This window comes from Taudactylus pleione, unplaced genomic scaffold, assembly GCF_031769625.1.
Source record: "Taudactylus pleione unplaced genomic scaffold, aTauple2 ptg000128l, whole genome shotgun sequence".
NCBI lineage: Eukaryota > Metazoa > Chordata > Amphibia > Anura > Myobatrachidae > Taudactylus > Taudactylus pleione.
The window spans coordinates 4,860,786-4,873,959 of NW_028284530.1; the positions used below are offsets into that span (position 1 = coordinate 4,860,786).

A 13,174-nucleotide genomic window follows, 5' to 3' on the forward strand; every position below is an offset into this window, starting at 1 on the left:
ATTGACAGGAAGTGGCGTTTGTGGGTGGTGATGGTGGGGTGGGCAGGCGAACGCAGGTGTGCCAGTGCATTTTGGTGGTGGTGCAGGGGCATGCATAAATTATCTACTGCGATACCATACGTAGCCTGAGGTCTTATAGCGTGCGCTGAAGTTAGCAATTCCTGAGTGAGGTCTGACCCTGCCTTAACTGTGCATATGGGTCCGACGTTACCAATTGGTTCGCTATATTGCCAAAGTATACGGATGTGTGTAAGGGGAAGTAGGCGTCCTTATGTTAGGCTGCGTCTGCAATGCGAATGCAAAATGTACATATCACCACTGATATTAGCAACTGCGTTGTGTGCGTATTTGCAGAATAGCGATACAGGGCCTGATTCAGCAACGATTTGCTGACAACTGAGTCACTGCGATGCCTATAGAGCAGTGGTTCTCAACCCTCAAGTTTCTCCAATAGGTCCTGTAATGAGGATTTCTGTCTGTGGAAGCAGGTGGAATAATTGCTAACTCAACTAAATAAATTAACTTACCTGTGCATGATTAAAGAAATCCACAACACATGACTTGTTCGGGGTACTTGGTGACTGGAGTTGAGATCCCCTGATATATAAGCCCGCAAATAGCTTTAGACCCCGGGTTACATACTGGAGGTATTCAATTACTTCCTGCGGAAAGCCTGCATCTAGCCCCAAGGGTGCACTTAACGCAGATTTTTCCTCACAGCCTCTGGAGCTGTGAGGAAAAATCTGCATTAAATGCACCCTAGAAGCTAGTCGCTGGCTTACCGCAGGCAGAAATTTTAATAGCTTCGGGCACTTATACCTATAACTAAAGCCGCGCAGTAAAGACAGCGGCTAATTTAATCTGCCCCTTAATGTTTAATACCTTATTACAATTTTATACTTTTGTAAATGTCCCATTTGGCTGTGGCATACTGAACAGTGACTGTCATAAATGTCATACCGTGGATGGGGGTAAAGCTAGGTACACACTGTCCGTTTTTTGGGGGGGGTTTCGGGGCGGCAAAAGGGGTGATTTTTCGGCAAATTGAAAGCCCCAATATCTGTGCTACACATTATGCAATTTTTTATTAGACGCTACAGATTTTCCTATAATTGTATAGTGTGTACCTAGCTTTAGGCACAGTTTCTGAAACTCCGTTATTACAGTCCAGGTTTTAAGGATAGCCATGCTTGAGCAAAGGTTACTTAATTAGTACCTTACTCAATATGATTTAACCATCTAGACTCATGCATGGATTTCTTTTAAAACATGGACTGTAATGGCGTAGTATAAGAAACCCTGGGGTAGGGGATTGCCCATGAAAGCCAAAAGGGGCAAAACCATTACATACAATACACATATGCCAGCAGGAGGTACAATCAATGTGCAGGGTGCACATAATCCGTGTCCCGGTGGCACATTGCCTGCATCACACCTATATCACTTTTTGATTGAATTACCCCCAGTGTGTCCAGAAAGGAGGCCAGGAAACAGTCCATTAAGTTAAAATATCTGCACTGTCTTCTGCATATTACATAAAGTTATAATTGTTTTGTATGGTGCCTCATTGTTCCGCAGTACCAGACAATGGTAAAAACGGGAAACCTAAAACATGCTATACAAGGTAGACAAAATAAATGCAAGCATGAAAACAAAGGGTAGTGAGGACCCTGCTCGAGAGTTTACAACATAATCGGAAGAGGGCACAGCTTAACGAGAGGAGATTAGGGAGCTGTGAGGGTTGCACTAGTGTCTGTAGTTAAGGGTGTAGGATGAATTAATAAAGATCTGAGTTTTCAGAAAGCGTTTGAAAGATTTGAGGCCTACGGGAGAGTGGTAGGTCATTGTATGGAACTCTGTGTGTTGGGTAGAGGCACCAGAGAAGTCCTGTAGGCAGGAGTGACATATTGTTACCAGAGGTCAGGTAGAGCTAACAAGAGGGTTATTTCAAAATGAGAATTGTGATGGGGTGGTGAGGCTGAATAATTTAAATTGCTTTCTGGAGTATTTACAGAGTGGTTTGACAGATGTGGAGCTGCAAGAGGAAGATCAGTTATTTAGCGGCATTTAGGATTAAAGTGGGGATAGATGGGTGAGGGGGAGTGACAGGAGGGGGTTTCAGTAAGCAAGTTGGGAGATTAGCGAATTACTAAATGTTTGGTAACCTCTATGATTTATTGCCATACACTATGGGGGCCCCTTAGTAAAATTTCCACAGGGCTCCCCTGTGTAAATTATTTAGCAGTGTATCCATTTTGATTGTAAAATATCTAATATTTGCACTAAACTGACTACTCAGGTGACATGCAGGATTAAATGAATTTTGATTAGCATATTGTAAGTATTATAAGCATATATATATTCTATCTATATAATATTTTTTATTTTTTTTTTGAGATTGCATAGTCTCCCGAATCCCAATTGTTTGATATAACATGGTATATAAGGGTCATGATTCACTAATACATTACTTAGTGAGGAGAGACCGAGGCGGTGACGACCATGCCAGTGACAGCTGATGCCCTGGTGAGAGTAGAAAGGCCAGGGCTTAGGAGATGGCAGTGTAACTCAGTGGAGGGAGGCGGCCCGGACACTGTAGCAGCAGCACGCCCTGCACCTACTGTAGCTACACCCTTGCCTGTTAGTGGCAGCTGGTCTGCCAAAGATTGAAAGAATGTGTACGGTGACACAATCCTTTTAGCAGATCTGAGGTCTACTGCAAAATTGGACAGCTGTGTAGGCGTATATTGTGCGTTGAATCTGCGTCTAGGTGTGCAGCTGGAGCGTGTCAACAGTTTGGTCTGGAGTTGGGTACACACTTATCCAATACTACGGGGATCCATCTTAAGTCATGCAGCATCATATCAGATGAGTAATTTATTTTATCCATTGTTTCTAAATTAAAAACTGCAGATAAAATAGAGGAAGGGGTAAAGGGTGACAGGCCAACATTTGTTATATAGTTCTTACCTGAAGATGTTCTTTAAATTCTTTTTCTGAAGATGTTGTTGATCAGGACCCTATTGGAAGATGTAATCCAAAGTCCTTATCAGTAGTCATTATCTAAAGTTGCTTAAAGAAAGCAGGAACTACTCTGTATCAATGTAAGACACAATATCACCACAAAATGGCTGCCAGTAGCTGGGCATCCTCTATATAGGGCTGTGACCTGCATTGTGACATCACAATGCATTCAGGCAGCAGCTGGAGATGGCTGTAGCTTAGATCAGCTCTGGGCCCTATCTGCTACATTTATATAACATCTGTAAATGTTTATGAAGGCTGGTGCTTCCTTGGTGAATCTCTGATCTTCATCAGTGTTATACCTGCATGACAGGGGGTGTAACTAGGTATTTGAATAGCAGAAGTTTATAAGGGCCCCTATGTACCACCCAATGGTGAAAAATGTATATTACTTTTGACAAGGAAGATGGATCCCACTTCTCTCTGGGCCCCATAGCAGCTGCACCCCTTGCACCAATGGTAGCTACGCCCATGCACTCAGGCCAGAGTTGCTGCTGCTGTGCTCCTGCACAGAAGCCAGCAGGAGGGGGAGTGATGTTGCTGCCCGATCATTGCTGGCCACGGTGATTGGGACACACTGGGGGAGGGGCGTGGCTGCTGTGCTTCTAGTGCTGACTGCAGTCTCCACTGAAGCTAGTAGGAGGAGGAGTGATGTTGCTGCCCGATCACTGCTGGCCACGGTGATTGGGACACACTGGGGGAGGGGCGTGGCTGCTGTGCTTCTAGTGCTGACTGCAGTCTCCACTGAAGCTAGTAGGAGGAGGAGTGATGTTGCTGTGCTGTAGCAGGAGAGAAGCTGCAGCTCCATTCAACGTGCAGTCTCTATTGCCCTGAAACTGCCGGGTGGGTGTGCATCGGGTAAACCTGATCACTCTGGCCAGCAGTGATCTCAGTGGCGTCCCTCCCTGCTGCGACACCCAGTGCAGCGAGGGTTGTAGTGCGTGCAGCGGCAAAAAAGGGGGAGTGGCCTTGCGGCCCAAACCCCCGTTTTAGTCACTCCGGGGGTCCCAGAGGTGCGGGCTGCCCCCGGGGACCAGTCTGTGTGCCGTGCCAGCTCCCTCATTGTGTCACATAATGCTACAGTGCAGCACCCAGCTCTTGTCACTAAGGAGTCGGCACTTTGGTGTCACCCCTCAGGAGGTGAAACCCGGTTGCGGCATGCACCCCCATTGTGATGCCACTGAGTGATTGGGACAAATTGGAGGTGAAGCAGCAGGTGCAGTGGGGTAGGGAGGTCCCTCTGAGATTGATGGCTGCTGGAAGTTAGCGAAAGACCAGCCTGGGGTGGTTGCATCTAATGCGACCAGCCCAGGCAAGTGGTTTAGTATTAATAAAGATGCAGAATTTAAATAAAAAGTAGGATAAAGTATGGAAAAGTTACCTATGCAATGCTCATAGAATATACTGTATGCTACATATGTGTCCTCATATACCTACTAACATTACTCTATGCCGCGCAAGACACCTGGTGCAAGTGAGCTGCCAAGATCCCATGTGTCTCTGCTTGCGCCAAGTGTCTTTTCCGCCCAAAAGTCTTAGTCGCAAACAGATGTGACACACTGCTTTACAAGACTGCACTGATTAATTTGATATGTAACACTTGCAACTAAATCTGTATATGAAGCACACAGAACTTGGCGTGGAAAAAAGCCACGGCTGCTGCATCGTAGCCCTTCGTATACAGATTCAGACTTCGTCGCACAAAGATATAGAAGTGTCATAAATCAAATGAATCAGTGCAGTCTGAAGTGGTATTGTTGCATCTATTTGCAATTTACAGGTGAAAAAGACGCTCTGCGCAAGCAGTCACATGGGGCTGTTTGGTGCGACTGCAACAATAGTGTATGACGCATCTATAGTGCAATAGTGCATGACTCATGCAGTAATAGAAAATTTGCTTGGGCACATAAAATAATTAGTTATTCCAGGCAAAACTGATGCAGTGTAAAATTCGGTTTGGTCATTTTCATTTTCTGCCACTTTAAATGTGAGAAAGTTGAGTAGAAATAAATCTATTTATATGTACTACCAACTCCAATGTTAATTACTATTACTGGTTTTTACTTTTTTTTTTTTTTTTATTATAAATGATGAATGTACAATTGTACTTTGTAGACAAGCAAGACTTTTTTTTTAAAAGAAGAAAGTAACTCAGTGGAAAAACTTTAATTTTAGATTAATGGCCCACGTGACTTTTTTATTACAGGTACGAAAGACTTTCCTAAAGCTGGCCTTCTGTGACATCTGCCAGAAGTTTCTTTTGAACGGTTTTCGGTGTCAGACGTGTGGATACAAATTTCACGAGCACTGCAGCACCAAGGTCCCGACCATGTGTTTGGACTGGAGCAACATCTGGCAGCGGCTGTGAGTGAGCGCCGTAGGCATGACCCATTTCTAGAGCCCGACGGGCTGCTTCATTTCTGTCACTATAGAAAGCGTGCAACTCGGAAAATGTCAGCCAATTGCATCAGTAGAGATTCCAGCTCTTGGGAAACAACTCAATGAACCAGTTTATTCTATTTTTAAACAAACTTATATTATTGTAACTGAAATGACAGTGGGATGAGCAAAGTGCATAAACACGGCCTTCATCCAACTAATTACCACAGGCTTTTATCATGCTGGAATAGAAAGTACACAAAGGGAGTTTTCCTCTTGAACAGGGCTATGTAACCACGCCAGCACACATGTATGTAGAATGTAAATAATTATCTGATTAATTTCTAGCATATGTTCAGGATTTCATCAAATCTTAAAAGGATTTGAGTAATTCTATCATCTGTTACTATTTGTCTTTTTCTAATTCCTGTCTTGTCGTCAAGGACTTTTTTTTATAAGACCACCCAGGCCTTTAGCATGCTACGTGTTAGGGTTTAGATACATAAGCGCGCCAAGGATCCTGACCCGGCACTTTTTCTAAGAAACCAAAAATGAAGCGCTCACAGCACAAATCTACCCTCACGGTATCACTGAATGTAGATCTACTGTACTGGCTGGAGCTTATATAGGGTGCAGGCGCTTGTGTAAATAGTAGATTTCATCTATACATTTCAGTGCTATGTGCTCGGCTATCACGTATTCGTGAGTCTGCATAGATGTTATTTTGTATTTAACAGGTACTAGGGGGTCTATGTACTAAGCCTTGGAGAGAGATAAAGTGGATGGAGATAAAGCACCAACCAATCAGCTCCTAACTGTCACTTTACAGACTGTGGGCCGTATTCAATTAGCCGCGATAAGTCCGTTTCTGCGGAAAAGTTTAGCTGGTGACGTAATTTCGCCATGCGAAACGTTTCCTCCGTATTCAATTCCAAAGACTTTTCGCCGGTGCGGAAACTCTATGCAATGGGACCTGCAATAAATTTTCGCCTATGAATAGGTGTCAGGGAAAAAAAGTGCAGAATTGGGATTTTGGGGTGCAAAGCTGTGGGAACCCCCCTGCACCCTTGGGACAGTCCCCCAAAGGTAAACTGCATCAAAAAAAAGTTGTGTCCTTAGATCACCCCAAAAAAGTACTTTCGTTTTGGGGGCTAAAAAGTCCAAAGTTGGGGGACAAGCTTAAAAACTAGTAAAATAGACTCCCGGGGGTCCCCAAGGATGCCCCAGGTGTTTTTAAGTTTGCAGGTGTTTGCGGCAGGTGGAATTTTATGATTTTTAAAACTTCACTTTAACAACTTAAAAATATGCTAGCTCCAATTTTCATGTACCCCAAATTTGCTGGGACTAGTTATTTTCTCCCAAAAAACCTGCTAAATGCTATTCTTCACCACCTCTACAAAGACGCTAAATAGCAGCTATTGAGACCATTTAAGTACCCCAAATGCCGTCAGCAGGCCTATTTGGGGGTAACTAGAGTGAACCCTAATGTCAGTGCATCTTTTGGGGGGGTGTCAGGCTGATTTCCCCAAATCTGACAGTACTTTTCGCATATTACAGTTTCGCTGGGTCGCGTTTTCGCCAATTTCTAATTTAATACGGTATAAGCGGGGATGCGCGCAATACTTTTTCGCATTGCAAACCAGCGATGTCGGCGAAAAGTACACCATGCAGCTAATTGTATACGGCCCTGTGTTTGAAAAATCAGTTAGGAGCTGATTGATTGGTACTTTATCTCCGTCCACTTTATCTCTCTCCAAGACTTAGTACATAGGGCTCGATTCAATTGAGCGGGAATTAAATAGAGGTGGGAAGGAGCTCCCGGAGCTATTCAATTCTGCACATTGTTAGGTCGGGAAATGCCTGTTCTCATGCCCCTCGCGCCTTAAACATGGTGTTTAGTCGCGAGAACGGGCATTCTCCAACTAAACTGCCGGCGCAATGCTGTTAAGGGCAGAAAACCGCATCGCACCTGTACTTTGTTGGATTTCTGCTCTCACCCCTGCTCGCTGATTTGAATAGCTCCGGGAGTTCCTTCCCAGCGCTATTTAATTCGCATTCAATTGAATCGAGCCCATAGACCCCTATGTTTTTTGTGTCTGTCTGATATTTCAGTTTTGTTTTTCTTGTGATAACTGGATTACCATAGGGCAATGTGTGATTGTACATTTATGTACACCCATGATGTGTATTTATTGATTTAAAGGGAATATGACGGCACACTCCTAATAAATGTATTACTATTGGAAGATGAACATTAAAAGCTCTTGTGTGTCACTGTGTAACTTGTAATGGCTTGAACATTATGCTCTGCGTAATATATGGTTTGTGTTATAACCTAGCTGGTATTGTCTGTGCTTATTTCAATCTGGCTTCTATTGCTTGTCTTCTGAGATATTCTTGTGTATTTTGTTAGCTGGCTGATTTATATTGCCTGTCTTATGAGTTGATTCTCTGGATATAATAACCTGTAAAGTGCTGTTCCTTTTATATATTCTAACCTGGACTATATTGCCTGTTTTGCATAATTTTCCTATGTAGAGTCTAAGGGATACATTTACTAAAGTGAGAGTTTTTAGAAGTGAGTTTTAAGTGATGTTGCCCATAGTAACCAATCAGATTCTACTTAACATTTAAATAGCACCCTTCTAGAAGATAATAGCTAGAATCTGATTGGTTGTTATGGGCAACATCACTTTTAAAACTCACTTCTAAAAACTCTTGCTTTAGTAAATTTACCCCTAATGTTCTACAAATGTTCAGTATTGCCTTTCCACAGGTGTATTCTTGTGTATACTATGAGTTGGCCTATTGCCTGTCCTGTGTGCTTGTGTGTTGTATAAACTAGGATTACATTGTGCCTGTTCTATGTGATCTAAATATATCCTGACAAACTGCTTGGGATTCACTGCTGTGTACATATTAGAAGATGGTCTGTATATCCTGTTCTAGGTGATACTGCTGTGTGTACAGCTATGGCCAAAAGTTTTGAGAATGACACAAGTATTGCTTTTCACAAAGTTTGCTACTTGTGTCTTTAGACCTTTTTGTCAGATGTTACTTTGGTATACTGAAGTAACATTACAAGCATTTCATAAGTGTCAAAGGCTTTTATTGACAATTACATTAAGTTTATGCAAAGAGTCAATATTTGCAGTGTTGACCCTTCTTTTTCAAGACCTCTGCAATTCGCCCTGGCATGCTGTCAATCAACTTCTGGGCCACATACTGACTGAATGGCCGCCCATTCTTGCCTAATCAATGCTTGGAGTTGTCAGAATTTGTGGGGTTTTGTTTGTCCACCTGCCTCTTGAGGATTGAACACAAATTCTCAATGGGATTAAGGTCTGGGGAGTTTCCTGGCCATGGACCCAAAATTTTGATTTTTTTTTCCCCGAGCCACTTAGTTATCACTTTTGCCTTATTGCAAGGTGCTTCATCAAGCTGGAAAAGGCTTTGTTCATCACCAAACTGTTCTTGGATGGTTGGGAGAAGTTGCTCTTGGAGGCTGTTTTGGTACCATTCTTTAATCATGGCTGTATTCTTAGGCAAAATTGTGTGTGAGCCCCACTGCCTTGGCTGAGAAGAAACCCCACACATGAATGGTCTCGGGATGCTTTACTGTTGGCATGACACAGGACTGATGGCAGCGCTCACCTTTCCTTCTCCGGACAAGCGTTTTTCCAGATGCCCCAAACAATCTGAAAGGGATTCATCAGAGAAAATAACTTTACCCCAGTCCTCAGCAGTCCAATCCCTGTACCTTTTGCAGAATATCAGTCTGTCCCTGATGGTTTTTCCTGGAGAGAAGTGGCTTCTTTGCTGCCCTTCTTGACACAAGGCCATCCTCCAAAAGTCTTCACCCTGTGTCATGCCCAACAGTAAAGCATCCTGAGTAACATCTGACAAAAAGGTCTAAAAACACAAGCAGCGAAGTTTGTGAAAACCAATACTTGTGTCATTCTCAAAACTTTTGGCACCTGGCTTTGTTTTGCCTGTCCAGTGTGATGTCAGTGTATGTTTTAAGTTGTCATTTACTACCTGTCCGATTTTTAAATGTTCTTGTGTGTATCCTATTTTTATGATGACATCAAAGAGAAATATATTTACACCAATTTCTGCATTCTTTCTCTTAGCAGGTTGTTTCCGAACCCAAATAACGTAGAAGGTGGCATGCCAGCATTATCATCGCTTACTATGCGACGGATGCGAGAATCAGTCCGTGGCCCATCTAGGTAAATTAATTTGATAGCATTTCAGTGTTCAACCATTGTATACTCCACATTAAAAACACACACATCCACATATATATATAATTTATTCCAAGGTCTTGCACTCTCACCTTTTGAAACTGTCGCCAGGGGGGTGCCACTAAGATCAATGAGGTCAAAATATAAATGTACAGTCCAGAGTTTCAGGACAAGGGCACTCTCCAAAGTGACATCAGACAAAGCTCTTTTCACTCACCTGTTTTCCCAGTGTGTGTGAGCGAGTGGTACACACGCGTGATCCATGTGGGTTGTTTGTGGATCTCCCAGTGACTATTTATGCTCCGTCATATCCACGGATCCACTGACTTTGTGAACCTCCATGTGGCATTTTTGGATGTAATCTGCTTCCTGTTGGCCTAGTGTCCCACGTGTGACAGATCATGTTGTATATATTATTGGTTCATTAACAATTTTGCAGCTGTTGATTAATGTCCTCAGGAAAGTCCGTCAAGGACACCGAAACATTGACAAACAACCGGACAACATATTGTGAACTGAATTTGGCCACATGAAGCCGTAATAAAAACAGTTTTGTCTAATATTACTTAGGAGAGTGCCCTTGTCCTGAAACTCTGGACTGTGTGTATGTATGTGTATGTATGTATGTATGTATATATAATATATATATATATATATAATGTGTGTATGTATGTGTGTGTATATATATATATATATATATATATATATATATATATATATATATATATATATTTTTTTTTTTTTTTTTTTCCAAAACAGCGGGCGGCACTCCTCGGCTTTCTCATTCAAACATCACCACATTTGGTATTTATTGTGGTGATGTTTGAATGAGAAAGCCGAGGAGTGCCGCCCGCTGTTTTGGAGTTTGGATTTGGAGGTGATTTACTTCCCGGGGAGGGCACCCAGGTATTTAAAGTAATGTTTTCCGGAGTGCCGGTCTAAACAAAGCTATATTATTATTATATTTTGTTCTGGAACAGGGGTCAATCCATATCAAGTGGACCAACTTTGAAGATCGTTCCCACCTGACTATCTGCAAGTTTAATTAGATTATACATGAAGTAGTGTTCATTCTAGCATGCTGCACCTGTCATAACCAGTACAGTTCCTTTTTCCTGCTTGGGGTCTTGCTCTCTGCTCTGGTACTTCTAGCACACTCTGGTCTGTTTCTCAGCAGTTTGTTACATCAGCTGAGTGTGCTAGAAGCACCAGACCAGAGAGCGACACCCCAGGCAGGAAAGAGGACCTGCACGGGTTGTGAGAGGTGCAGGGTGCTAGAATGAACACTACATGAAGGTTGACATGTATATCAGACTAACTTTGGCAAAAATGAAATTCACAATATGCAATAGTAACAAAACTATGACCATCAAATTGGGGGTGGGTGCAACAATCAAAATTGGAGATGGTCAGGGGAATGGTGCACAAGATGATAATTACAGCGTGCAAATGCACCGGCTGTGTGTTGCAGTGTTATTTTTCTGAATGGTATTATATAATGCAGTTCAGCAGGAAGTATCCATCGGACCAGGCCGTTACTTGTCTGGATATAATAGTCACGTGATCATGCAGTGTATGACACGCTACTCTGGGATGATTGCGTTAAGCAGCGCGTTTCGGCCCCGTGCCTGCATTAACTTTTACAGTCGCAATACCAAAACAGTATGTGAAGTATCAAAACTTTGTGCTGTGTCTTACAGCAATATACGTTACAAGTCCCAGCAGAGAGCATTTATACTTATACATATCTCTGTATTTCTTATTATGCAGTTCCCAACACAGATATTCTACACCTTATGCCTTCACCTTCACAACGCCAAATCCATCTCCCGAATGTTCCCTTTCTCAGAGACAGCGCTCAACCTCCACACCCAACGTGCACATGGTCAGCACAACAATGCCAGTGGATAAAGGGATGATCGAGGTAACCACTAATTTATCGTTCTTCCTCCATGAGATAAAGCAACGGTGGGCAATAAGCGGCCCTCCAGCTGTTGTGGAACTATACATTCCAGCATGCCCTGCCACAATTTTGCTATCAAGGCATGCTAAAACTGTATCTGGGATGTGTGATTCTGCAGCAGCTGGCAGGCTGCTTATTGCCCACCCCTGAGAAAGTGTAGCCACAAGTTCAAAACAGCGATATTTGTACTGTGCAGGTGTATCGGGGAACGGCTGGGGCATACTGTTGGGCTGTTTAGTACATTTTAGCTTTAATTTAGAGATTCTATTTGGGTTGCTTTTTCTGTTGAGGAGAAAACCGTAAAGCAGGGATACAAGTGTTGATTGGCTGGCTGGTATGTTGTGTGGATGTGCTACAGACATTGGCATCTTCCTCTCCCCATCCTTCTCTTGCTGATGTCAGATGGGTTTATTTACTTTTTATTATTAGTTTTTCTTCCGGCCTATTTTGGAGGTATCTTAGCTGAAATTGTAAAGAAAATGTATTGCTGCTTCTTATTCGATGTCTAGAAACCTCTAGGGCGCACAAATGTATGTATTGTACACTAGTATAGACATAGGAGTAGTGTAGAGTATTCATCAATCTTGTTTCTAGAAGGGGATCGATTTTTTTTTTTTTTTTTTTGAAACGTACGAGAGTGGTTCACTAATTAAGGTAACAAGACCTCTCATCGCGGAAATTTATTCAACTCGTACATATACATATAATCAATAGTATGGCTTTTGTACAGATTATAATCCCCATACTTGCCTAAGCATTTGTTCCAACAGTACACCAAGGCATCTATCCTGGCATAGACGAAATCGGTGTCAAGCGCCTGAAGCCAGGACATGTCGGCTTGCTCTACTTCACTATCTATTGCCAATTGCTTTCCAACCAGGTGCTTCTTCAGCGGTCAGCAATATGACTAACACGAATGAATCAGACCTTCAATGCGGCATAAATTGTCATCTGTGTTGGATGTGCTTGGCCGGCCGGATAATCTGTTCACCAAATCTGTTTATCAAAGTCCGTTCACCAAACCTGTTTCCATTATATGACATTTATCACCATAGACCTCGACAAGTTGGCAATGAATTTCAGCTGCTGATGTTCCCTTTAGGCGCAGAAATCTGATCACATTATGCTCTTCAATGTGTGACCATGTTTCCGCCAGCCTCACCATCTTCCCCCTGATGGTGGGACAGTATGACTGGTATGAGGGGCATGTCTAATGGCTGTGAGGGGATGCAGTGTACCTGCTCTGGCCTGGTGGGAAATTAGAATGAAATAGAGAAGATTACACACGTGACAGGTCTTGTTACCTTACTTACTGAACTACCCGTGTATTTATTGTAAAGCTTTATTATTCTCTTATTTTTTTTCTCTGTGTTTGGAGGGGGCTCGATGACAAAACACTCCTGATATATAAGAGGAACAGTGATATTTAAAGGCTTAAATTAAAATGAAAATATAGTGCATAGATTGTCACCTTTTCCTATACGTTTCAATTCTGTTTCTCTCCATTTAGTTTCTGCTGTCTATTTTTCCCCTTTGTCCTTCTCATCTGTCTTGCTCTCTC

General features: G+C 42.6%; 1 protein-coding gene across 10 annotated transcripts in view; it reads left to right on the forward strand.

The window, feature by feature from the left end:
• Nucleotides 1–13,174, forward strand: part of RAF1 (Raf-1 proto-oncogene, serine/threonine kinase) — a 129,314-nt gene that overhangs the window by 87,414 nt on the left and 28,726 nt on the right. For 7 of the 10 annotated variants that reach the window (XM_088472701.1, XM_088472704.1, XM_088472702.1 and 4 more), the window contains 3 exons: nucleotides 5,231–5,388; nucleotides 9,537–9,635; nucleotides 11,421–11,574. In XM_088472701.1, the coding sequence (XP_088328827.1) occupies nucleotides 5,231–5,388; nucleotides 9,537–9,635; nucleotides 11,421–11,574 (411 nt within the window). The remainder of the gene's footprint in view (nucleotides 1–5,230; nucleotides 5,389–9,536; nucleotides 9,636–11,420; nucleotides 11,575–13,174) is intronic. The other 3 variants (XM_088472703.1, XM_088472706.1, XM_088472707.1) reach the window with 1 other exon arrangement.